Below are 27,606 nucleotides of genomic sequence, written 5' to 3'. Positions count from 1 at the left end.
CACACCTTTGTTTTTGTTTCCATGTGAGAGTTTGGCTATTATATTTTATTCGGAGCATGTCGAAATGAAGGATCACTGTGAAACTACTAAAGATAATTAAACATACTTTCAGGAACACAACTGACAGTAAAGCAGTAAGATTTTGCTTCACCGTGTAATATCAATAATTTCGATGGCATCGAAAATGGCGGAGGCTGACTAGGGTCGTTTAAGCCTGGTTTTACTAGCGACGCAAGCACAAGCGTAAGCACAAACGCAAGCAAAGAGGATGATCCAAGGGAAAACGAAATTCGGCGCAAACACAAATTAAATTTTAAGTAATTTTATTATTGTCTGTGCTGATCAGCAATTTTTAAAAGAACAAGGTGCAATTTAGTTACTCTTGTTAACATAACTGGAACGAACATATTCCTTTATTTCATAGGGAATCAACTACAACAAAGTAAATAGCTTATTGATGCTGATGGGATGTGATAAACTTGCGGGCTTGTTTAGTTGCCCATATTCTGCCCCCTGTTTAAAGAAAATACACGTAAATGGACATTTTCAAAGTCGAGCGTACTGGCTATCCGAGCTTACTGGATACAAGTAAAGTTCAAGTCTACAATCTTTGTAGCAATAAATGTGATTGTGCTTTCTCAAGTCAAATTGTTGACAAGACATACCGTGAAAAGAGGAGTAATAAATGCAACGTACATGAAGTGCCATACATTTCCCCTAAAGGTATTCCCTTAAAGGTAACCCTTAAAGCCTCTGCCAGAAAAATGTATTTTTTGGCTTGTAGAGATGATATGATTTTTGGAAATATTGCGCCACCAATGTGTGTTAAGAATCAGCTAAAAATTACCCTAAATGGAGTGTCGTCATATCACCCGAATGCAATTTTTGCCATAAGAAAAAACATTTTCCAAACATTGCGTCACCCACGCAAACAAAAGAACAATTCGTACAGAAGCGGCTTTCTGGGTATGTCTCGACAACTGCAACGTTTTGCTAAAACAACAAACAATCTCACATACACCTAAATTAATGGGTCAGAATCATGAGCAATAGAGCTGTCAACTTCAAAAGTTATTGATGCTCCTTTGAGTTGATGTGGTTTGAAATAAAAACCGCGCGCTAATTTATTTAAGGAAAAAAATCTCTGTTACAAGGCTAGAATGATTTCTTTTGCGCTTAGTCCTAACTGCTTAATATTGGTTCATTGCGCTGTTCAAGTAAACTACCATTGGCTGTTGTAATTACCTCAGTTTTTTGCTGAAAAAGTATTGAAAAACATTCTATTACCTCTGTCTTTAATATTAACTCAACGAAACGTTATCAAGCAGTTGATTGACTCCGAATACAACGAGTGGGAGGATTTGGAGACAAAAAACGTTTGGCTTTCGTCAGGTACTGAAATAATAAATTTTACCGATGAGATCCATACACAAGTATCATTCCATATACTTCTTGCTAATTTCTCAATTCCTAGTTAGGGTCATTTAAGGGAGATGAGGAGCCGGCTTAGTGGTTCGTGCACTTAACTCCAGATCGACATTTATAGTTTCAAGGTGGTGTGTTCTCGGGCAAAACTAGGAATGGATTAGAATGGCAGCATGGGATTCTCCCATACAGACCTCCAGCTTGGTTAATAGGGACTAAGTAATAATTAAAACGAATTACACTTGCAGGAATGTTATTAACAGTATCTTTACCTCAGACTTCCCGCTCTGTGACAAAGATTGAAGTAATAGCCGTAACCAATAATATCTATTTTAGCATTACTAATAATATTATTATGTTATAGTAAATCCAACCGTTCCCATTTGGACGTGCCCTTTCGCTGAAGCTGCTTGCTCAAAAACGTGGTTTTCCACGTTTGCAGCAGTCTGGCGCCTCAAGTCTTTTGTCTTTCCTAAGCTTACGTCTGAGACCTCTGAGTTTATCTGTCCACTGCCAGACTATCCAAATGTTAGTGTTGCAATTCCATGGAGTTCTTTGCCTACCGATAGAGACTTTTTTTTAACTCTTAAGGTATTTATACCCTATGTTGCATTTGTAAGAAATAAGTAAGATGATGATGATAATGATAAAATTCATTTTCACCTTTATTGTTATCATTAATATCATTAATACAATATCTATCATTTATTTCATAAGAATTTATTAGTGATGAGAAGAAAAACACGCCAAGAGGGTGTTAAATTGATATAAAATCAAATGCTCTGATCTAAATTACAGTCGATAACGGATTTTATGAAAAACAACATGTCAGTATGTTCAGAGAGCATAGATTTCAGCTGAGAAAAGAATGTATCTATTTAATGGCCCAAATTTTATTTGGATAACTACTGGTAGCTAACAAGAGTACCTTGGGTTAACATAAATTTCTGATGTCATTGTTTTGGCTCTTAATTTGAGGTGCAAGAGGCGCCAACTATTGATCACGATGCGGATGGAATGTTTGTTGGTCCGATTCTTCACATTTCGTGCTCACACGATGTGAAGCTGTCAGTGCCAGCGAAAATCAGCCTCCCGTTGGCACTCACAGACGGTGAAATAGAGCCAGCGGAGCTGCATTCAGGTCAAGTGAAGATACTACATTTCAATTCGAGAGAGGAATCACAAGAATGGACGGATATCACAGATCATTTGGATATGCCTGTAGTCCTAAGAAATGGAATAGTGACGTTCCAAGTCAAAACTTTCGGCCGGTAAGATAAAGATGTAGACCGATTTTGCCAGCTGTTGACACTTTTTTTTATATTTCTTGAAGTAAACCATTAGTTTTGAAACTCCAAATTTCGTCAGTTCTTATGCTATGGGTTTGAATGTGATAATGAGTGCAAAAGAGCACTGAAAAGTAACATCGATCGATTAATCAATGTACTCAAAGTACATCATACGCCTGGTTTTTGAGATATTTTGATTCCACTGGCGAGTGACTTAAAAAATAGGAAGCATCCAGTAAAAATTCTGAGGAAGTTGAAAAACAAAGATGCTTTACGCCAATTTTATTGCAACAACCGCTCCTCATATGTACCAACGTGAGGTACACCTACTTGTGAGTAAAAGAACCATCCCCCCCTGCACTCGTCCTACACCCCCTCCTTCTCCTCTCTCAGCATTGGGTGAATCCCTGGAGCTTCTCTAAGTTATTCAAACTGGTTTTAAAATTAAAAGTTCTCACTGAAAAAGTTTCTTCTCAAGAGGCCAACACGCTTTCTAATAAGTGTAGATGTATCTTAAAACGTGTATTTTTTGGTTCATGACGTGTAGTTTTCTGCCATTCTCTTTCAGGTTTTGGCCCTGGTTGATGAAGACGTCCGCCAACATTCAACAGAAATATGCCTCGCTCCTATACGAGAGGATCATGAAACGACACGTTGGGTTTTTAGCTTTCTTATGCAAGGATACAGTACCCTCGACATACTTGCTGAAGTTGTTTTGTTTCCCGCAGCATTTAAGATATGGAGTGGATAACTATGTATCCTCAAGATGTTTTGTAACTTTACGTAGAGAAGAAACCTCGCAGAAACCTCTGTCGATCGGCGATGAGACATATGTTTTTCTTTCAAATGGATTTGAAGTGCATGGGGCGGGAAATGCAGAGGACATCGTCTTAATGTAAGGACCAGCCCTGTTACGTTTTATCGGTCCATCATCATCACCCGCTCATTTGTAAAATAACGTGAAAAGGCATTGTGACTCTGCCTCTCAGGCATGCTATATTGACCAATAGTAATAATGAAATGGTGCAGTAAGCGCAAATTATTGGAATTTTCTCCTCTTAATCAAAAAACGTAGAGATTGATCTGCGACTAAACAGCGACTAAAAGAAGGGTTGAGAAAGCGGCAATGGCCCTCGATCTTAAGATCACAAGTCTGCCACACATTCAAATTATCGGATCAATATTTGTTTCTGGGCAACCGAGCTCGATATCGATTTGTCGTACTCGATTACCATTCCTGCTCGATAAGCAAACGACGTTTGATAATCGAGCTCGATAACTACAAGTCGAGCTCGATTGCTAATCGAGTACGATTACTAATCGAGCTCGATTAGTTATCGAGCTCGATAACTAATCGAGCTCGATTAGTAATCGAGCTCGGTTACAGTACTAACGAGAAAGACCGGGAAAGAGTCAAACACTGATTGAGGAGGACGATGGCAGGTAGTGATGTTGCAAGAACCTTGGTCATTAGGTGAGTATTTCGTAAGTTTTCGTTAAGTTTCAGAGATAGCATTAAAAGGGAAGGTGTAAAAGGAAGTGGGAGCAAATGTATTGGAAACAGAAATTTTCCCAAAGCACGAAAACCCCAGGTCAGGTGTAGTCATTTCGGGTATAGAAGGATAAACTTAAACTTAAACTTAAACTTCGCTGGAATGGGACTTAATACAGACAAGAACAAACTTTTGGTAATCCTTAGTTTATTGTAAAATGTAAAATTTCTATGGTTAACTACGCAGGGGAATACTTGTGTCACTTTTAGATAAACTTGTGTCACTTTTAGATGAACGTTCAGTGATATATGTATACTTTTTTAAAAACAAATAAAACAACTTCTGGTTTAGAGCAAGATTTTATAAACCATTCAACCACTGTGCAACGCAATTCCTTTCCTTCTTACCGAACTAACCAAAAGTAGCAACCTTTTAAAGCAAACTTGTATCTCGAAAACCTCGAGCTGGAGGTAATACTTCTGAGCAAAGTAATATGGGTACTAAACTGTGTTTTTCAAACTCTCATTCCTAATGACAAAACACTCAGCTGAATATTTAGGCTTGCAGCTTGGGAAAAGTACTTAATTGCTTGTAAACATGAGGATTTTTGTCTGTCACTGGATGTTCCTTTGGCCTTAGCGAGTTGCAAAATGTTGAGTTGTCTCACTATTAAAATGTAGCCTTGGTGACATATAGCCCATCTACACTGACAACTAACAAGGATTTCTGAGGCATCCAGAAGCAGATCTTTACGGCTTAAGAGGCCATCTCTCTCATTTCCACCCTGCCAATTTCACCTTAAACTCTGTCAACAGAAAGACTATACTTAGGAAAGAACTAAGTTAGATTTGGTTTGATTTGAAATAATTTTCTGACTGCATTAAGGGCCATAATTATTTCACCAGTTGGTAGGGACTATCACAACATCTCGGAAATTGAATAATACGCATATTTTGTAACATTGTAAAATATTTGATTCGCATAGTTAAGCCACGACATTTATATCAGATCCCTTAACAACCTTTCTAGTTTGCTAAGAAAGTTAGAATTTCCCTCTCCATATATTTGAAAAGGCAAACTTTAACATATTCTGACCCTATATATCAGGGAAAATTATTTTTGACATAAAATTGACCGGGTGGAAATAAGAGAGACAACCTCTTAAGTATTTCAATTTTTTTTTCTTTGTAAGAGATAGTGATGATCCTTTAGTCAAGATCTTAGCAGAAAATCCTTGCAGCCTTATTGATAACTTTTTAACTCCCAGAAGTGATTGACATGTAACTTCTCCCTATTAATAACACTTATACATCATTTAGCAAACAGGTGATGAGAATACTCAAACTTATCAGGTAGAAGTTGTCATCTTGATCAAAACACCAAATTCTTGTAACTAATACACAAGGAAATATGCAGCAGCTAGAAAGGAGAATTAACAATCAGATCTTGGGAGTCAAAGGGTTAAGATTCTGGACTCAGTCAACATACTTACTGCCTAAATATAACAGAGGCATTGTGTAATGGATCTTAACTGAACTGAATGAACACAACTTTATAGGGAATAACTTTCTTAAAAAACTTAAGGGCTATGATTAATCATTTGACCCCTATGAGTGACTAGCATCAAACTTCTCCTTACAACATCACCCCTGAATTACACATTCAGGTAACAAAAACAAAGGAAATGTTCACCAGCTTAAGACACTCTTGATTGTTAAACTAATTTTTGTTGTTAACACTTGGGAAATGTATAAAGACTGGTATTGAGAATATCCCCTCCTGATGTTAGGGTGTAAAGGATTAACAGTGCAGTTTCTGAATGAATGTAGACATTGTTGTACTGTAGGCTGTGTTGTGTTCATTCAACATTAACCCTCTACACTCTAACATCAGTATGCACACTCTCCATACTGTACTTACACATTTACACAGGTGCTGACAAGGAGAGTTTGTTTAATAATTAAGAACTTCTCCAGTTGGTGATCATTTCCTAGACTCTCATGACCTTATGTGTGATTGAAGGATGATATTGTCAGGAGAAATTAGATTCTAGTCACTCTTAGGGATTAAAGGGTTAAGTAGGAAATAGTAAGTTAATGGTACAGTGGAACCTTGATTTAACGAACCTCTATACAACGAAGTTCTTGATATGACAAACAATACTTCTGTTTCAGCCCAGCTAAAGTTACAGTAATATTAATGCCACAGAACCTCGATATAACAAACCCTAAATATAGCCAACCAATGTCTCCAGCCCCTTGGCACTCTATTAAATCAAGTTTCCACTGTACATGTTATCTATTTCTATATACTACTTGAAATGAAAAGGTGGAGAATAAAGTTGTGTACCTTTACACATAGCCAGTATATCAAACAAAAAAAAAACCCTTAAATTATAATAGAATATCATTTAATGGCTTACACTTGTGAACTTATGGTTAGGTGAGGTACATATAAAATGAATTTAGTAGTAATTTTGGATCTGCCTTTGTCTCGGTATGATCAAGTTTACTGGTAGTACTGATCACGAGTGATGGTACACAACTTATTTCTAGTGTTTGGCATCTTCCCTTTTTCTCTTTCCCTTTCGATCCCTGTGAGATCTTTGGTCCTTTCTCTTTTTTTTCTCCATCCTGGCTCCTTTATCTTTATTTTCATGGTCATCATCTTTTGTTTCCATGTGAAAAAAGGTGAAAAAATGAGAGATTAGTTGAATGTTGTAATGTGCTCACTGGAATAAAGTCAAAAATGAGGGTTGGTCATGTGTAGATACTAACAACTGATGATAAAAATAACAAACTAAGGGGCTTGTTGGAAATATTTTGGGATGTACCCTCAAATAAAATTAACAAACAATTTAAATGTTTTTGGTAATTCACTGGAAGAAACAGGTACCTCACTGTGCTTCATCATGGCACAAACATTGCACAAGGAAGTTTGATAAAGAAGAAGAGTTATTATGAGTAAGAGTTATTAAGACTAATTATGAAGTTGGTGGTGTTAACATTGGTCATCATAATCTATTTACTTTTGTGTTTACCTTTCATTGTCTCTGAGAGTTCCTTTTCATCTGAGGGGTAGTTTCCTTTGAATGACACCTGCAATGAAACATAGGCAGAGGGTAGTATGCCACTCATGGGATGAGTGGCATATCACCCTCGTGTAGGTGCCGCTGGGAAGTATTATCCAGAGAGTTTAAATAATCTAATGGCCCATTTATGAACACTTTCATACAATTTGGACTCCTTAGGGTTGAGGAGGTGGGAGGGGTTGGGTCCGAGACAAGTCTACAGAAAAATAATGGCTTTGAGGGGGAACCATCCCCCTAAATCAAATGTTGGAAGGAGGGAGGTCACACTAAATATCTCAGTAATTGTAGAGTTTTGTATCCTATTTATGTGAAACTACATGTTCAAAAATCAACAAAAAGTATATACATGACAGTTTCCATCCCAACAATTTTCAAAGTATCTGAGTAACTGTAGAGTTTACATGATTTTACACTATTTAGATAACACTAAATGTTCAAAAATAAACAAAAAGTATATGCATGACTGTTTCCATCCCAACAATTTTCAAAGTATCCGAGTAACTGTAGAGTTTACATGATTTTACACTATTTAGATAACACTACATGTTCAAAAATAAACAAAAAGTATATGCATGACTGTTTCCATCCCAACAATTTTCAAAGTATCTCAGTAATTGTAGAGTTTACATGATTTTACACTATTTAGATAACACTACATGTTCAAAAATAAACAAAAAGTATATGCATGACTGTTTCCATCCCAACAATTTTCAAAGTATCTCAGTAATTGTAGAGTTTACATGATTTCATACTATTTTGATATATCTACATGTTCAGAAACAAACAAAAAGTATAGAAACATGCTTCTGCTCATATAATTATACATCCTCTGCATTTGCATGACTTTTCATCCCAACAATTTTTAAAGTATCTTAGCAATTGTGGATTTTACATGGATTTTGTACTGTTTTCCCAACAATTTTTAAAGTATCTTAGCAATTGTGGATTTTACATGGATTTTGTACTGTTTAGATAACACTACATGTACTATATGCTTTTGTCAGCTTAGTAATATGTGTTCTGCACTTATATGGCTGTTTTCATCACAACAATTTTCAAAGCTAGGTACTCTTATTAAAAGACATTTTATCGGGTTAGATGTGCGCAATATCCCTCATCTTTAGCATTGTCAAGCTCTTCCTCACTGTTGTGTATCTGTGAGAGTTGCTTTTGTACTTCTCATCTATGTCATACTCTTCAGGATACATGAAGGAGTACTCTTAATCTCTGACTTCTTGAGGTTTGAGGTAGTTCGACCCTCTTGGCATTACTGAAATGGTATCTTCATAAGAGCTGTGCGAGGTATGTCACATCTTGACTTTATTGCTAAGTTCTTGCCTGATATTTGTGGTAGTTCTGCTTTCTTGGCATAACTGAAATGATATCTTCACAAGAGCTGTGCGAGGTATGTCACATCTTGACCAAACAGCAAGCAAAAAACTCTCAACATCTACTCTCTTTCAGGGACAGCAAGGCAAGGAGGGTGCAGTAAACATATTGGAAGATTATTACCCAGCAGGTTTCCGCCTCAATTACTTTGTTCTAATAACATGTCGATTTCGAACCTTTTCTTTTTCCTTTTGATTTTCGATAGTTTTCTTTATTACTTCTTCTCTTTCTGATGTGGTGTCTTCGCAGATTTCTTGAATCTGCTTTAATAACTTTGGCTTCTCTCTCCAAGTGTCTGTATCCTGTGTTGCATTTAACATCCTGAACTCGACACACTTCATCTGCTCTGCAAGAAGTGAGGAAATTGTTATCCTTGCCTCAAAATTGAAAAGCAAGGGATCATGAAGGCAACATGTGTGGTTGATAACCTCCAGCATATCAAGGTGATGCAGTTCAATAAGAAGAAAAGAGCAGAGCAGCCAAAGGAGAACAAAAAAGAAACCACCACAAAAACACAGGAAAAAGTCTCCCTGATTATGCTGGGAAAGATTGGTTTAAAGAATGTACAAAGGTAAAGAATTTTGCAAGAGGGGGTAAAGTGCCTCAAGAAACATTGACTTGACTAACATATCTACAACACTAAGAACTACACAGTGGAGGTTTTTGCAAGGTATTGGCTTTTCCAAATGAATCCTGAAGGCCCTGGTTTGCAAACACAACTGAAGGAAAGAGATTTAACATGTAAACAATCCTTGCAAGACAGTGAAAACCCCAACATAGCTGAAGATAAGTAGAGCAAAGTGAAAGCCATACAAATAGTAACAATGAGAATGACAATGATTCCATCAACTCTGGAGAGGAAGATAACTCCACAAATGATGTCCTTCTTGCTTTTATCAATAACTAGAGAACAAGTTGAAAGGCCAGCTGCAACACACCCAGGAAGATTAAAAGGACCCATAAGAAATGGAGTCATAAATCATTTGATTCTTAACTTTTTTAATCCTGGAACAGTGAAGAAATCTCACAGCTAACAAACCCAAATTACTTTTCAAATTTATGTCTGACGAATGAGTTATGACCATCATTATAATGAACAAAAAATAAAAATAATAAAGCACACTGCAGAATACAAAAGTGGACTAAGGGGACAAGGAAGGCTGGGGGGTGGGGCAATTCATCAGGAAAAAAGCTTTACATTGTAGGGAATAACCATAGCAAAAAATGACATTTGTCATGAAGTATCCGATGAAGTATTAATATTAACCACAAATTAAAAACATCAGGTTAGAGTTAAGGTTAGGGGATACTTCATAACAGTTTTTTGGGATGAGGAGAAGGGTAAGGGGACAACGTATAGAGCTTACTGTCTAGCTGCATTTTGAAAAAAAAAATTAAGAATACATAAGAAGAGCCTGGTCAAAGTATACCAGGATATCTAAGGATACCAGGTCGCACTGGACACTTCTCACGAAGAGCTGGTCAACAGTGGCCCCGGGGGATTACAAAGGGTAATGATCTAAGGATACCAGGTCCAACTGGACACTTCTCACGAAGAGCTGGTCAACAGTGGCCCAGAGGGATTACAAAGGGGAATGATCTAAGGATACCAGGTCCAACTGGACACTTCTCACGAAGAGCTGGTCAACAGTGGCCCGGAGGGATTACAAAGGGAAATGATCTAAGGATACCAGGTCCAACTGGACACTTCTCACGAAGAGCTGGTCAACAGTGGCCCGGAGGGATTACGAAGGGAAATGATCTAAGGATACCAGGTCCAACTGGACACTTCTCACGAAGAGCTGGTCAACAGTGGCCCCGGAGGGATTACAAAGGGGAATGATCTAAGGATACCGGGTCCAACTGGACACTTCTCACGAAGAGCTGGTCAACAGTGGCCCCGGAGGGATTACAAAGGGGAGTGATCTAAGGATACCAGGTCCAACTGGACACTTCTCACGAAGAGCTGGTCAACAGTGGCCCGGAGGGATTACGAAGGGGAATGATCTAAGGATACCAGGTCCAACTGGACACTTCTCACGAAGAGCTGGTCAACAGTGGCCCCGGAGGGATTACCAAGGGGAATGATCTAAGGATACCAGGTCCAACTGGACACTTCTCACGAAGAGCTGGTCAACAGTGGCCCCGGAGGGATTACGAAGGGGAATGATCTAAGGATACCAGGTCCAACTGGACACTTCTCACGAAGAGCTGGTCAACAGTGGCCCCGGAGGGATTACAAAGGGGAATGATCTAAGGATACCAGAGGGGAATGATCTAAGGATACCAGGTCGCACTGGACACTTCTCACGAAGAGCTGGTCAACAGTGGCCCCGGAGGGATTACAAAGGGGAGTGATCTAAGGATACCAGGTCCAACTGGACACTTCTCACGAAGAGCTGGTCAACAGTGGCCCGGAGGGATTACGAAGGGGAATAATCTAAGGATACCAGGTCCAACTGGACACTTCTCACGAAGAGCTGGTCAACAGTGGCCCCGGAGGGATTACAAAGGGGAATGATCTAAGGATACCAGGTCCAACTGGACACTTCTCACGAAGAGCTGGTCAACAGTGGCCCCGGAGGGATTACAAAGGGGAATGATCTAAGGATACCAGGTCGCACTGGACACTTCTCACGAAGAGCTGGTCAACAGTGGCCCCGGAGGGATTACAAAGGGGAGTGATCTAAGGATACCAGGTCCAACTGGACACTTCTCACGAAGAGCTGGTCAACAGTGGCCCCGGAGGGATTACGAAGGGGAATGATCTAAGGATACCAGGTCCAACTGGACACTTCTCACGAAGAGCTGGTCAACAGTGGCCCCGGAGGGATTACAAAGGGGAATGATCTAAGGATACCAGAGGGGAATGATCTAAGGATACCAGGTCGCACTGGACACTTCTCACGAAGAGCTGGTCAACAGTGGCCCCGGAGGGATTACAAAGGGGAGTGATCTAAGGATACCAGGTCCAACTGGACACTTCTCACGAAGAGCTGGTCAACAGTGGCCCGGAGGGATTACGAAGGGGAATAATCTAAGGATACCAGGTCCAACTGGACACTTCTCACGAAGAGCTGGTCAACAGTGGCCCCGGAGGGATTACAAAGGGGAATGATCTAAGGATACCAGGTCCAACTGGACACTTCTCACGAAGAGCTGGTCAACAGTGGCCCCGGAGGGATTACAAAGGGGAATGATCTAAGGATACCAGAGGGGAATGATCTAAGGATACCAGGTCGCACTGGACACTTCTCACGAAGAGCTGGTCAACAGTGGCCCCGGAGGGATTACAAAGGGGAGTGATCTAAGGATACCAGGTCCAACTGGACACTTCTCACGAAGAGCTGGTCAACAGTGGCCCGGAGGGATTACGAAGGGGAATAATCTAAGGATACCAGGTCCAACTGGACACTTCTCACGAAGAGCTGGTCAACAGTGGCCCCGGAGGGATTACAAAGGGGAATGATCTAAGGATACCAGGTCCAACTGGACACTTCTCACGAAGAGCTGGTCAACAGTGGCCCCGGAGGGATTACAAAGGGGAATGATCTAAGGATACCAGAGGGGAATGATCTAAGGATACCAGGTCGCACTGGACACTTCTCACGAAGAGCTGGTCAACAGTGGCCCCGGAGGGATTACAAAGGGGAGTGATCTAAGGATACCAGGTCCAACTGGACACTTCTCACGAAGAGCTGGTCAACAGTGGCCCGGAGGGATTATGACGGGGAATAATCTAAGGATACCAGGTCCAACTGGACACTTCTCACGAAGAGCTGGTCAACAGTGGCCCCGGAGGGATTACGAAGGGGAATGATTTAAGGATACCAGGTCCAACTGGACACTTCTCACGAAGAGCTGGTCAACAGTGGCCCTGGAGGTATTACGAAAGGGGAATATTGTAAGGATACCAGATCAATGTTAAAATAAGTACAGTTACAAATAAAAACAGAGGTCATTATTTAACTCTTTAACTCCCAGGAGTGATTAACCTCTAACTTCTCCCTATAATATTCCTTCATGATCTAGCTAACAAGTAATGAGAATACCTAAACTTATCAGGTAGATGTTGTTATGTTGATTTAAAAACACCAAATTCTCACAAGTGGTTTACAAGGAAATGTGTAGCAACGAGAGGGGAGAATTCGTAATCAGATCTCTGGAGTTAAAGGGTTCAGATCTGAAATCGAGAATTAAACCTCTATTTTTTAATTTATGACTTTTGCACCTACCAGTGACTGCTCCAAGTTAGTCATCTCTTCAGTGTTCTGAAAATTTGTCAAAAAAAAAAACAAATTAGACCATAGCAATGAAAGTGTCTGTCACGAAGACACATAAAATAACTTATTATGCTACCGCAGCTCACGCTGTTTTTAAGTGTTTAATAATTTTAGAGAATTTACATAAGTAAGAGTTAAATGTGACCCTCCACGGGAAAACGGACACTAACGCTTTTCCGTTAAACGGTCTCGAAAAACGGTTGTAAACGGATAGTAAACGGTTAACTCGAGCGTTTAAACCGATGCCATAACCGCTTAACCGGATGGCAAAAAATTTAAACGGTTGACCAAAGTCCAAAAACGGATAGCTTAGGTCTTCAAACCGTTGACCAAAAATAAAAACGGATAGCACGAAACGTTAAACGGTTGACCAAAGTTCAAAAACGGATGGCTCACACTGTTAAACGGTTGACCAAAAATAAAAACGGTCAGCCCGAAACGTTAAACAGTTGACCAAAGTCCAAAAACGGATAGCTTAAACCGAGAAACGGTTGACCAAAATTGACAAACGATGAGCTTAAAATTAATGTTTAACGGCTGTGGTTGAGCTGGCGAGATCTTCTGCGGAAAAACTTTCAGAGTGACAACGGATAATTATCCTTTAAAGCGAAAATATTGAGCATGATAATTTGAAAAGTAATAACTAGCATTTATTGTTTTTTCAGAGGGCACGGTAACGAATCTTGCAATCTGATTGGTTCTTTACCCGGTCAGTATTTTCCTATCTCTGCCCACGGGCCACGGTAACGCTTTCTTGAGTCGCCGAGTACATCACAACTTTCGTTGTCATTTTTCATAAATATACCTCGTTTTCCGGCTGGGCAGTATTTTTAAGCAAACACGTCGGTCACTACCTCAAGCCGATAAATAACTTATGAATCCTCTCTTTTCTCTCTATCAAATCACTTTGGTTGACAGAATAATATTGGTTTCAGAATGAATTTGTATAAACAATAGTGTCATTACGTTGGTTGACAAGCGGCTTAAAAACCGTCTGCAATTAATTTTAATCGTTCACAAAAAGTACCCAGAAAGTTGAAATGTGAGGTATTTGGTTACAGTTAAACTGAACGATGGAACTTTCATTCATTTAATATCTGAATTTTCTCGAGCAATTTGTTCATAGTAAAAAAAAAGCGAGCGAAGTTTTAATTTAAGTTCTACAACAAATATACGCTCCTGGTGAGTCTTTCCAATTCCGTTCAATTTGGACATTTGTACCTTAAATTGCACAACAGAAATTGAAGGAATTGAGAAAAGGCTGCATTAAATTCCCTTGTGTCTCGTTGGAGTGTGCCGTTCGAATTTAGTTTTTGTGAAGGAAAGATCAGAGTTAAACACGCCATTACAGCAAACAAACGAGCAAACTCCCACAACTTCAAAATAAAAAAATTGAATTTACTCACAATTACTTTCCTCGCCGTTTACTTAATGAACAGAGGTAAATCTTCGTACATGAATGAATGGTCGATGAGAGTAAATAATACTTTCCGTTAGATCATTAACTGATTTTTAAGAAAACATTGTCGTGACAGTCCTTGCCAAACTAGTTCTGTTGGTTTTCAAATGTTCCTACGATTTTTTTTTTTCTTGTGCGCTCTCTAATTGACAGGTGTCAGATTGTGACAGATACTTGTAAAAATAATGTTTCAAAGTTTGTTTGGAAGCCTTTTAAATCACCTTTATCGTTACGGAAATGAAAATGTTTCGCTGAGGAATCTCTCTTAAATTTACATCACCTCTATTTTAACTACCATTTACTCACTCAAAAATTGTTCAGTTTATGGAAGATATTGCCGTATTTACGGCCATAAGTCATTCGGGTTCTATCGGAAAGAATTTCGTCAAGTTTAAAAACAATAAATATGTTATTTACCGGCTAAGGGTCGGTCCGTATGGTGAAAAACTGTGACCTCGGTCTTGAAAATGCTGCCCTCGGCCTACGGCCTCGGGCAGTATTTTCAAGACCTCGGTCACAGTTTTTCACCATACGGACCTCCCAGCCGGCAAATAACATATATATACTTGCGCATTTTATTTCTGGGTTAATTACTGCCGCTTTCGTGTGACATTCATGAAATAAGCGCAATTTACTGAGAATAGTTTCGCTGCTGAATATCCTGAACGGCTACCGCGAGAAACTCATAATCTTCTCCTTTGTTTATTCTTATTAGTATTGAAAATGAACTTCATTTCTTCCTGTTCGGAAGTTTCGCGAAACAAATTTGCATATGCAATGCCGCCACCTTGTCTGAAGCCGAGACCTTTCAAGGTCAAATAACGCAATGAAGTTCCAATGCAAATAAAAGGTCGAATCGGTGTCACGCACCAAGCGGGGCCGTTAAAATGATTGTCAATAAAACCAAGAATGATGAATCAAGATGATATAAACGGAAAGAGAGTAGCCGATTTAACTTGTTTGTCAAAGGATGCGACGGAAACTCGCTTACTATGATCACACAAAAGATAAAACCAAAATAAGATACGGTCTTTCTGTATTTCAAGAACCGGCGAGTATCGAGCGAACGCAAGATTGATACTTCGAACTGCCTATTACAGAATGTTAGGCAAACAGTCCAAAGCTTTCCGTGGAACTTTAAACGGATAGCTTTTTTTTTTTAAACGGGTAAGCAAACTGTTTAAATGTTTTTTATGTCCGATGCTTATCCTGTCTACTGGCGACAGCTTCTCAATGTTGCAAGACATCTAAAGGAAGATTTTAGCAACCTTAGTTTTCTCTCATCCACGTTTACATCCAATCTTGCCCCTTTTCGGCATTTCGCTGCTTTTATTACGGTACTTTTCACTCTTTTCTCTGAAACCATTTTCTACCCTACGATACAGATTATGAAGGCAGCAGCACTTACCTGCTAAGGTCTTTTCCTGTAAGGGGAGGAAATGCTCTCACCAGTAAGTCTCCGATTTGGGAAGAGCTGTCGTTCTTTGTAAACGATATATCAGAAATCCGCTTGGCGGTAGCGAGCCTGCCCAGCTCAGTCTTGTTTGGCACGCTTCTGTGCCGTTTATCCAAAAAGACAACAGTTCTTTGGAAAGCGCGCTTGCTATGGTTCATCTCGTGGAGTTAAACACTTAATCTAAAATGCTTAACTCCTTGCTGCACTAATATTCCCAAGGATGACGCGAAACCACGCCGAAAATGAAACTGACCGACGTGTATACGTATTAATAAAAGGCTTTTGTTTCGTGGCACACCCATGTCACCTAGGCCTGTCGCTACGGGACATTTATATTGATAGTTAAACAATATTAGGATCGTTTGCCGCAAATGCCGCTAAGCGCACCCTTTTATTCGTTTAGTTGTTCTTTAATTCCATGAAACGGGCAAGTTACCCTTTTCCAGGAAATGATGTCCACACACACATACACACACACACACACTCGCACATGCAGAATGGAAACTTGATTGTTTGAACAGGGAACTTGACCCTGGGTAACTGTCATTTCGCGGATCGATTGTTGCCAGATCAGTATCAATTGTTATTGATGAATACGTGTCAAATTGTCCAGGAAATACACATTTCCCATAGAGGTTCACAAGGTTATAAACATCGTTTACTTATCAGTTAGTCTTGGTTCTTTCACTAAAAGCAAACTTTGCTTGGATTAGATCACTTCGCTGCTTTATTCATTGCCAGATTCGCTATGTCTAATGAGCATTTTGAGTTTACTTCTCCTCCCGGAGCGCTATTCAACTGTTCTGTATGGTAAGTCTTTTTTGTTTTGTGATGATTTTTATCTTTCAGCAACTGATCGTTTTCGCTGTCACCCATCGAGAGAGAGAGATCTTCAGTGGAGTAGTTAAGAAATTTAAATGTCATAGGAGATAGGTTAAGGAAGAACTTTTTTAATTTTTAGGTCTCTTTGTTTTCCCAAACTTAAGATATTCGTCGAAATGTTTTGCGCAAATTTACAGAGCCTAATATCGAGTCGCAATTGTCGTGGGTGTATCTTTGGTTCACCAACATTTCCGCTGAAAAATAGTGCAAAAAATCTGGAATTTACTTGGCTATCTAGCCCACTGATTATCTAAACTGAAACAACAAACATGTACGAAAGCACATTTTCTAACACTTAATTTCCTAAAAAGGCTCAAAAGTCGACAGATAAGTCTATATTTTTCGACAACGCAGAGCTGTATGCCAAGCATCCACCATAACTCTGAACTTCAAATTACGCTGGTTTCTGTTATGATATGCAAAAAAAACCTTCCGGACATCAACGTTTGCTTTTTCTTTCTTATGTAACTCTCAACTGTTATGTAATCACTTGGGACTACTCACGTGTCAGTTCTCGGGTTACACGAAGAAGAAAAAAACATATTTTCAATAAGGGACTCGCTATCGCGTTGTTGTTGTTTCGTTAGCTCTAAAGGTAACCTGCCTCTCAAGTGATTAAAGTTTGTGTTCAAAGAAGCTTACTGGACTCAGACTCACTATCTTGCTCTCTCGCGTCTTAAAGGACAAAACTGTTTCCAAACCCAGCTTGAAGATGTCAGGTGAAAATCTGCAATAAAGCAAGGCTTAACCTGACATTTAAGGAGAACGACCGCCAGCATTCAGAGCATTCATAAGGCAGAAGTTCTTTTTAACTGTGGAACTATATTCGCATTTCCTGGGAAAAGAGATCATAAGCGAAATTGTAATTTTCTTTTGGCAAAAGGACGAGATGTTTAAATATTAACGCTAGGAAAATCATTAACGCACACTTGCTTACTTCTGTGATCGAGCTGTACTAAATAGTTTATACTTCAGCAGTTGTCTTTCTGAGAGGAGAGAAATGTTGCTCATCCCTCAGGAATTTGACCAATTAGACGAAATAGTAATTTGTCAAATAACAGATTTACGTTCTGCGTTTGTTTTGACTCTGAGTTATGAATCATTGTTCCATGGTTAAATTCCACTTTCCTTCGACAACTTTTACAATTGTAGCTGTTTGAACTGAATTCCTTGCTAGCAGGGGCCTCTTTGAAGGAATTACTTGACTTATCAATACTAGTTTTGTAAGGAAATGTACTAAACTCTCTTGATTATCTTTTACTTTGAAGCCTATCGACAATGGTTAAGCCTGTCACTCTGGCATGTGGGCATTCGGGCTGTCGACACTGCCTCGCGACACTCATAGGCATTGAGACTTTCCCCAAATGCCCACTTTGTAAAGCACCGATCGGAACAGACGTTACCCTCCACGTCAATGTCGCACTCGACGATATCATTGGAGACTTTAATGTCAAGTGTAATAAGAGCGGCTGTCTATGGAAAGGAAAATTTCACGAGCACGAGCAGCACTTGAAAAGGTGTGGAAAATTTCAAACGGCGTGTGCCAATGATGGCTGTGGAGAGATGGTGGCAAGGGAGAGGATGGCAGCACACACTGCGCAATGTGCAAAGCACAAACTCCCTTGCCAGCAATGCGGTAGAAAAATTACCAGGGAATCTTTCGAGGAGCATACTGCTTCCCTTTGCTCAAATAAGAGGGTACTGTGCCCACTAAGCTGCGGAACAAGCCTTCCACGGTAAGATATTGTCGGTTTAATTAAGAAATCAACAGTCAAATGGTTATTTAAGGCCAACAAAATATCCAAAAGTTTCACTAGCCAGCTCATCCTTGGTCCTTATTTTGATTATTTTGCAGGCTCCACTTAACACTGCACTTAAGCGAGTGCTCAGAAAGAGCGGTCCGCTGTGCGGTGACTGGCTGCACTGCCATAATAAAGCAGAAGAACATGCCACAGCACTCGACAAATGCAGCCGCCACCCACAGTGTTCTGCAGGAAGGGGAGGTCCAGCGTCTGCGGGGCCTAATGCATTTCAAGGTGAGACGCTAGAATTATAAAAATAATGAGAAAAGATATCACATGAACATGAACTGAACATTCGGTTTCATTTCAGAGAGCCAAACCGAGATGGATTTTGGAAGAAAGAGGAGTGTTCTCCTTCCGCTGGAGGGGAGAGAAATGGAATAACGTGAAGGGGTCACACCTATTCAGCACTGAGTACAGGTGCCCGAATGGGAACAGGTGGAGGGCGCATATACGATTTGCAGGACTTTCCTTGGAACTGGTGTCCGCAGTGACGGCAGTGGTAGTAGGAACGAGGTTAGGGACTCATCTTTGTAATTAAGGATAGATTCTCGCTCTGGAACGCAGTACAGAGGATAAATGATCGCTGCTGATAAGCCAAAGTACTTGCATTTAGCTGGCGTATTTTACAACGACCATCAATATCGTAATTTTTCCATACAGGAGTTAGGAAATCTAAAACCATGTCTCCGAACCTAAAAACTGTTAAAAAGAAAATCAACTTTATCATGATTCACCACAAATCATTAATGACTTTACGCTTTATGTCTACAGAATAGTATTGATGCCTGATTCCTGCGAGGAGAAGGTTTTCCCTTTCCCGGCGAAGGAGATAAAGGAGGGGGAAGTAGCAGCAAATATCCCGCGCTGTGAACTGGATCACATGGACCCAGAAGATATTATGATTGTCAAGTTTGTCTTGACATATTATCTTTTACAAGAAGACAAGTAATTTTCCATTTATTAGCTAGGAGAGGTATCGAGGTCGCAAATGATAACGCAAAAAATGGAAATCGTTTATGCACTAGAAGAAAAGGCAATATGATAAGCACAGAACAAACTAACCATAAAATTTAAGAAGTATTTTTGAATGGAAAACATTTTCAGTACTTTCTCATTGAGATCTTCCGCTTTTTTTGCTGTATGTAATACCTCTCTTAGCACTTATCTGGCACATTACTTAACTAGAAAAGATCTCTTCACGCAGTTGTTAAGATAGAAGCGTGCCGGTGATGTCAAAGCGTTGTTGTATTTTAGGGTTAGTAACGAGTGAGGAATTGAAAAAATAAAGAGTCTGGAAGCTAACTAACTTTTGAGTTTTCAGTCAACCTCCAGTTTAGTTTAGTTATTTACATTTGAAAAATACCTCTGGGAAACAGAAGTACACTTACAGGAAAAATGTTTAAGATAAAAACGTTATGGAAGGAAAGATAGCTACGAGGACAAATATTGAAAGCGATACAAAAATGTTTAGGTTTTTTAAGTCAAATATGTTTTTTTAAGAATTATGGGAAACACACTCGTCAATTTCCCCCTCTTCAGTATGAGTAAGCTCGATTTGTTCGTTTGCTGCGCTGTGTTTCACGTGATAATAAATGATTTGACAAATGCATTTTTCCCCGTTATCTGAACACCCTTGTCCCACTGTCGCAGACGGTCTAACGGTTTGGTTACAGATCAAAGGCATCCCACACCAAATAAAAGCCGACACGCAGCCTCGCACCAACCCAGTCTGACACGAATTTGAATTTGTTAAAAAAAAAAAAAAACATAAAAAAACATAAAAAAAAACAAAGTAAAACGAATAAAAACCCTGCCCTGCATAACATGAATTCAAAATAGTTTTTTCCTTAACGAAGACTAGTGGGCAGCACAAAGAAAGACGTATTGTTGTAGTTTCTCCTTTATTCCAACACGTGTCGCCTCTAGCATTGGAGAGAATATAACTACACATTCGTTAACCTCAGTTTACTTTCCTATGTAAGTGAATCATAGCTGAAAAATCCTGTAAACGGATGTTATAAAAAAAACCGCCTCAATCTATTGCGCGTTATTGTATTTTGGGGGCCATACGATAAGTGCTTATTGCGGTGAATCAATAAACAAAGACTTTGTTTCTTCATAACTCTTTTTTAATTAGGAAGGAAGGTTGGTGAGATCAACCCATTTATCCTTATCCATACAGATGTTACATGAAATGCCTTAATTTACTGAGCGTTGTTGTATTTTAGGAGCCGTGCGGTTAGCGCCAATTGTTGTTACTCAATAAACAAAGACTTTGTTTCCTCACAACTTGTTATTAATTAAGAAAAAAATGATCGGTGAGTTCAACAGATTTGATCGGATAAATTTTCTACCATTGGAAATACAAAAAGCTAGCCCAGCACACGCAGATAATATTTACACCAGATACAAATATATCTTCTATCCTACATGGGAGTACATAACAACCCAATGTTTTTATGAATAGACCTAAATTGTTAGTAATCGTCGTTATCAATGTAATTACAAACTGTTCTGTTTCTGGTAATATCAACTAAGTTGAAATTATAAATTGGCCACCGTAAAGAGTTCAAAAGCTGACGTTTCGAGCGTTAGCCCTTCATTAGTCTGATGAAGAGCTAAGGCTCGAAACGTCAGCTTTTTAACTTTTTAGGTGGCCAATTTACAATTTCAACTTAGTTAATATTATCAAATCACCTGGTTACCCCCACTGACGCAGCACCAGAGTTTCTTTAGAAACTTACCCCCTTTGTTTCTGGTCTGTTATGACGACGGCAAACATACTTCTCCATTATAACAAAGGATGAAAAAAAAGTCACACTTACCTTACAAAAGGCACTGATGAGGAAGTCGCAAGTTTAAACAATAGGCTGTTTTACCTTGCGCTTAGCAATAATTTAATTGCTTTTGTTAACGATGAGGTCACCCTAAGGGGTTTTATTCATTTGTTCTAAACAACCGTGTGAAAAAAAGATACTTCGCATAAGTGTGATGTAGTCAATTACAAAATAAGAAACTCACAAAATCATCGAAATTTAGACCCGTTTCTCGCTATTGCTAGCTGACTAGACTCCAACAAGGAGAAGAAAATAATAAGTCCTTACGTCAGTATGCAGCTTTAGAGCAAGGCCTCACGATAAAGTTTTAAACGGTAGTCGTCAAAAACGTTAATAGTAAAAATACTTTTGGTAACCACCGTAAGGGAAAAAAACCTAACCGTTAGCCGTAAAGTGGCCACAATTTTATCCTTTAAACTTACCAGCCATCACCCCATTGGAACCCTCCACTATTTGGTACATCTTTTTATTACTGTTGTTCATTTATTATTTCTTTTTGAAAGTTCAACCTCAGTCAACGCCGGTAGGCCGGTTGCCGAACACTGTTGCAACGGCACGAAGTTAACGCGTCATCGTTTAAACTCCATAAAAATCCAACCCACACTTAAAATGGGACTAATTCGGTAATCACCTTGGCCTGTTGAAGAGATTAAAATGAAGGCGTTATCCAAAGATGGCAGGCTTTAAATTGTGAACGAAGGTATCGTTTTTTTACCGCACGAGATAGTAAAGTAATTATTTTGTACAATTCCTCTCCGCTTAAAGAACTGAGTATATGCCCAAAATTCGCATTTCCATTTCAATTATAATGAATTATTTTTAGTTTGTGCGCACAAATATTGCAACTTCTCCTTTTTAGTGGGCACGGTCAATTTTAAATAAACGTCATCTTTTTTTTTTTTTTTTCTTTTTTTTTTTTTAACGCAGCTACCATCTTAACGCGCGGGGCTGACATAAATGTATTTCGTATTTAATTGAAGAACAACAACGGGGAAAAGGCGCTTTTCGGAGATAACCTATAAGGGAACTTGCTATCGATTACTAGCTTTAGTCCCTCTTTCATTGGGCGTGTGCATTGGCACAAACGTCCTTTAATCTATCTCCTTTTCAACTTATATAGTAACAACTTTTACATGCGTCTGCATGCCGCTACATAAAACTGTCATATAAGTTGCAAGTGTTCATAGCACAATTTGGATTTTCACTTGACTGCTACGTGATAAATACACCGACTTAAGAAAAAAAAACCTCAAAACAACACTAAAAGTACCGTGGGTTACAATAATAATTATCGACGTACTTAAGGTGTTTTAGAGCGCACTTTTCCCATTCGATGTAGAAGACCTCTTTGATGTTAATTCAAAACTTCTAGAAGCAAGAGCATCCACCATAAAAGTCGCATCTATATGCGTCTATATATTCAGTGGAGAAGAATGCTTAAACCGGCCATTTTAATTTGTTCAAAAACGATAAAGGGTCTTTCCTTAACAATACTGTACAGGCGCTGCTGAGGATGCATAAAAAGAAGAAGTGTGAGATCAAACAGTTATTTCGAGGAGTTCCCCAGAGTGCCACTTGGCAAACTCCTGCAGAAGGTTTATTTCTTCTCTGCTGAGGACTCCCAGCGACGAATTTCCAGGTACCTGGATTTAAATACAAGCTTGATAAGAAAATTAGTAGGCGCTTACAGGATGGCTACCCAAGAAACCTTCAGGACAGGCCAATCACGCCCTTTGGACTGGTGTAAGATGCGACGAGAGTAAATTCAACCACTAATCAAAGCTAAAAATCACTATTTTTTCAAGTATATACTAACACGGGAAATAGCGTCGTAGATCGCCTGCACTCGGCCTGCACTCAAACTTTGAACATCCTTTGCTAATCGCCTCCGAGCAACTTGCCCACTATTGGCACACAAAAATTATGGCAACCATTTATAGCAGGAATAAATGAGTTTAAAAAAATCACCTTTTTGTGCCATATTATATTACTGATATAGTATATACTAGGCAAATGTTCGCCTCCAATCATTTCAATATTTTTGAAATATAAATATTTTCATAACCTTACTGTTCCTTAATTTTCTGGAACATGTGGTTCGCAAGCAGAAGTTGGTGGGAATGTGACAACAAAAAGCACTCAGGGCGCTTTAATATCAAAATTATTTCATACAGGTGAATGATAATTACACATAGCTGGGATAAAGCCTAAAGCAAAATATTAATGGGACAAAAATCATCCATCTGAAATATATATATTTTTTCATTATTTCAGAACAACTGGGGAAGACGTGCACAAAGGTACACATGGGTTTTTGGGATTGTCACGACACAACATTTACCTGCAAAAAGCTACTTCGATGAAGTGGAAAGACGAGATATGGCCACCCTCCATCCCATCATTTCAAGGTGTGTTCTCCCTGGGACCGAAGTGCACTCGGATGACTTGGCCTCCTACCGGCAGACGGACCAAAGAATTAACAACATAAGTGCACATCAAATGATTGTCCACCGACTCAACTTCGTTGACCCAGTCACTATGGGGTTGACACCCAAGAAATCGAATCCTGCTGGAACAGTTTAAAATTGGGCCAGAAAACACGCCGGAGGATAAGGAGGGAAGACTTGCAGTCCTACCTCGACGAGCAAATGTGGCGTCGGAGGAGAGCGGGAACCGCTCAGCAATCCATGCAGAATTTTTTGGCCGTTGTAGCCAATCAATATCTAGTTGATAATCCGGTTTTGTAAATACGCTACGGTTTTTACTTTCAGTTTTGGGAGAGACAGGTAAATAAACAATTAAGCTCTGTCCATGACTATGTTGAATAGGTTTTACATAGGTTAGGTCTACTGACCACACTGGTCCGGAAAGATTTTCTAACGAAACGACGTATTTTTAAAATATGCGATTTCAACTTGAATTTTAACTCATTTTGAAAACCGACCTTTTCGAATTCCCCGATGTTGATTTTTCTTGTAACACTTTTTTTGACGGGATGATAAGGGCTTTACTATACACATCATCTAGCTGCATTTCTTTTTTTTTTGCCGTAGATGACAATTATGATAATGCAAAAAAAAAAGAAAAAAAAAAAGAAAAAAACCAGTTTATTCATTTTCATGGATAGAGGCAAAGCTCTTTTTGGATTGTGAGAGAAAAATAACGTTTTTCAAAGCACCTGCGAAAGTGTGGTCGGGGCTTTGATCTTGGAAGTATTTAACGCACAACAATCACAGTGTTCAAAAATAAAACTTGATTGAAAAGTTCAAAATATTGGTGATTCAGTCGTAATCCTTTCTTAGGGAGAAAAAATAGTAACATTTTAAAACTAGAGTGCGATACGAATGTTGTTGTGTCGATAGATGACACTGTTATTAGTCAGAAAAAAGGTGCGACGATATTCATTTTTTTTTTACCACTTCATATGCGTGTCTTTTCCTTTCTTTAATTACCCTCTAAAAAGTTACAGTAAAAGTTCAAAGTAATATCTAAATGCAAGTTGTCGTAGAGAAAGCCGGAACGCACACGAGCGAAAAAAAGGGTGGAAGATCGCTTAAACAAAAACGGCAGCGTGGGAGAATTTATTTTCAATATTCTCCCCACCTACTTCATATCCTCTCTATGAATCCTGTCTCTGAATCTCCTAAAAAATTTATGAAGTATTTCGCCGTCGGTATCGAGGTTTTTTTGCACACTCCATCGCACTCCATAAGGTTGGACTCTCCACCAGTCTTTCTCGTCTGTACTGTAACCGAGCTCGATAAACGAATTTTGTCGAGCTCGATAACTAATCGAGCTCGATTAGTAATCGAGCTCGATTAGTAATCATACTCGATTAGCAATCGAGCTCGACTTGTAGTTATCGAGCTCGATTATCAAACGTCGTTTGCTTATCGAGCAGGAATGGTAATCGAGTACGACAAATCGATATCGAGCTCGGTTGCCCAGAAACAAATAGTGATCCAAATTATCCATTCTAACTTCCTACCTTAATAAAGCTCAAACTCTCAGAGAAATATAAACTTCATTACTGTAAAGTTAAATAGGTTCCTTAAGTATTCCTTCATTAAGTTCGACAGAGAAGAAACCCAAATTAACTTGACGGGTGTTTTTTGCCGCTAGCAAAGATGCATATTTAAGTGATTTGCTAAATTCGCTCTTCCGGAAATCTACGAAAAAAGTTGTTATTCATCTAAACTTTTGTTCCCTATTTTGTTCGAGGTTTCTTGGTGACAGACGTCGTCAGCGAAGTCTGTTCGTTAGCATTAAAGACCCGAGTGATCTGCGTGTCCACTTTCTGCAGGGCAGGGAGAGAGAAAATTCCCCAATGATATGTCAAGAGCCCATCATTCCGAGATCTCCAGTACAGTTGTTTACGATACTGCTGTTTAAATGCATATATCTGCCTTTTCATTTATTTAAAAATATTATGTGGATGAGTAAAATTGTACTTATGTCGTAAATCGCTACGCTCAAACGAGGTTCGTTGTTTTAACCCAAAATCCCCGGAACTCAACCAAACAATGTGTTTATAGTGAAATATCCAATATTTTATTGAAGTATAAGGACGATTATAATGTAAGGTAAAGTCAAAGAGTTATGCTTGTAGCTTTTTGTCTAGGCTTTCCTCGACATACATATATTTGGCAGTTATCATCTCCCAACTGCCTTGCAACTCCTGCAGTTTTTCCACAAATAAATTTAAGCTGTTCCGAATATTGAATGTTAGTTATAATACTCCGCTGAACCATACGTTTTGGAGGCAGCAGTGATCCATTAATATAAATATGTTTATCCTTCCTGTAAGCATTGTTGCTTGCTGGTGTTTCTCATACGCTCGATATGAAATTTAACATGACTGGGATAAGCTTTGCTGTATTAATTTTACCAAGAAAAAAAGAACCAACAAATATTCAAGAAAATAAAGCGGCCACACTAGGATCCGGCCTTCCGATCCTTTGATCAAGTTTTATTTAAATATCAGTAGTAATCTGTGGGATGATCATCTTACGAAATAAGAGTCATGTCGAAAAAAATAAGAGTTTGTTTGGGAATAATTACGACCGCTCTTAGGATTAAAAAAAAGGAGTAGTAAACTTAGATATGGATAACTCGCCAAAATCGCCTAGTTGCAACATACGGTTTAATCTAACCGACAGAAAAACACTACAATCTTGCAAAACTCTATTACTTTAATAAACAGTGAGTAATGTTCTTAACAAGAAGCGACTCCCAAAAGCAGTACATTGCTCATCGTTAATCAACGATATCGTTAAGCTCACAATTTATATCCTACCTCACCACTGACACAATCTCACTGCTGCCTCCAAAGCTTTTAAAACAGTCGTCGCTCCGACAGCAAAAACTACTATTACCACTACATAAGCGAGTCTTCATATATATTCATAAAGTGTTCTGGAACATTCCAGAAGCTTTCTTAAGAGCTATTTTAGTAGTATCACATAATAAATACGTGACTTGATGAAATGTTCTGGAAAGTTCTACGGTATGCAAGTCGGCATGACTCAGCAGTCTGGAAATTTCTAGCAGCAACAACAATTATCCACAACACAATGCACTGTGAAAGTAAAGTGGGGTATTTTTATTGAGAAAGTGACTGTATTTTTTTATTCCTTAGGGAGGTCGTTAATATCCTTATACAAACTGTTACATTTTCGGTATGACTCTTGTAGCCAGAGTAAACGTAATTTTGGCGAGCGAGTGCTCGGTATTTTCTTGACGAAAATTATGGCCACCACCCTTGATTTTAATGGCAGCAGAACGCTGGGGAGAGAAAGAAATTTGTACCAAGGGGGCGGTCGACGGTCAAAACTAAGGAGAGGGGTGGGGGTGGGGAAGCGTAGATAACGCTTGCCTGAAGTCCTTATTATTTTACAAACTCCGTTCGCCCACGACCGGAGTTCCTGATTAGTGCGCTTAAGCCCCAGTTGTCAATCACAAGTGAAATGTGTCATTTGAGCGTCATTCTAACATTTCCTTCTTGCGAGAGAAAGATCGAGAAAGAGAAAGAAGGCGAACTCTGATTGTGAATTAATTAGTTTCGATTCCGCTCTTGAGGAAGCACTTAAGTGTCTTTCGGAATTTAATATGTCTCGCGCATTAAAATCAGAACAAAAAGAAACAATTTCTACACTGGTTTCTGAAAAAGAGTTACTGGCCGTGTTGTCAACTGGCTT

The 27,606-nt window shown here is 39.1% G+C and overlaps 2 protein-coding genes, 1 long non-coding RNA gene and 1 pseudogene across 8 annotated transcripts; 3 read left to right on the top strand and 1 right to left on the bottom strand.

Moving 5' to 3' along the window:
• Nucleotides 1-1,336: 1,336 nt before the first annotated feature.
• On the top strand, nucleotides 1,337-26,056 carry LOC149053091 (uncharacterized). Its single transcript, XM_089213379.1, has 4 exons — nucleotides 1,337-2,016; nucleotides 2,404-2,696; nucleotides 3,283-3,609; nucleotides 25,631-26,056. Exons 2-4 carry the CDS (start codon nucleotides 2,443-2,445, stop codon nucleotides 25,869-25,871), a joined length of 822 nt encoding a protein of 273 aa, XP_089069505.1. The 5' UTR covers nucleotides 1,337-2,016; nucleotides 2,404-2,442; the 3' UTR covers nucleotides 25,872-26,056.
• LOC149053093 (TNF receptor-associated factor 5-like) lies at nucleotides 4,124-19,871 on the top strand. 2 transcript variants are annotated; one of them, XM_089213248.1, is made up of 5 exons: nucleotides 4,124-4,188; nucleotides 18,036-18,503; nucleotides 18,623-18,803; nucleotides 18,880-19,085; nucleotides 19,344-19,871. In XM_089213248.1, exons 1-5 carry the CDS (start codon nucleotides 4,151-4,153, stop codon nucleotides 19,519-19,521), a joined length of 1,071 nt encoding a protein of 356 aa, XP_089069374.1. In that variant the 5' UTR covers nucleotides 4,124-4,150; the 3' UTR covers nucleotides 19,522-19,871. The 2 variants fall into 2 exon arrangements, with proteins under 2 accessions (XP_089069374.1, XP_089069366.1); XM_089213240.1 differs by lacking the exon at nucleotides 4,124-4,188 and adding an exon at nucleotides 16,524-16,695.
• Nucleotides 4,380-16,128, bottom strand: LOC149053094 (uncharacterized). Of its 5 annotated transcripts, none has more exons than XR_016188836.1 (4): nucleotides 15,838-16,128; nucleotides 12,923-12,958; nucleotides 7,248-7,305; nucleotides 4,380-6,874 (listed from the first exon to the last, which is right to left on the bottom strand). It is a non-coding gene; the product is annotated as an uncharacterized LOC149053094 (long non-coding RNA). The 5 variants fall into 4 exon arrangements; XR_016188841.1 differs by having other exon boundaries at nucleotides 14,996-16,128; XR_016188843.1 differs by lacking the exon at nucleotides 15,838-16,128 and adding an exon at nucleotides 14,847-14,868.
• Nucleotides 22,843-24,943, top strand: LOC149053092 (uncharacterized; annotated as a pseudogene).
• Nucleotides 26,057-27,606: the final 1,550 nt, after the last annotated feature.

This window comes from Pocillopora damicornis, chromosome 1 (assembly GCF_964200805.1).
Source record: "Pocillopora damicornis chromosome 1, jaPocDami1.2, whole genome shotgun sequence".
Lineage (NCBI taxonomy): Eukaryota > Metazoa > Cnidaria > Anthozoa > Scleractinia > Pocilloporidae > Pocillopora > Pocillopora damicornis.
The sequence above is the reverse complement of the archived record's forward strand: the minus strand, read 5'-3'. Positions and strand labels throughout refer to the sequence as shown.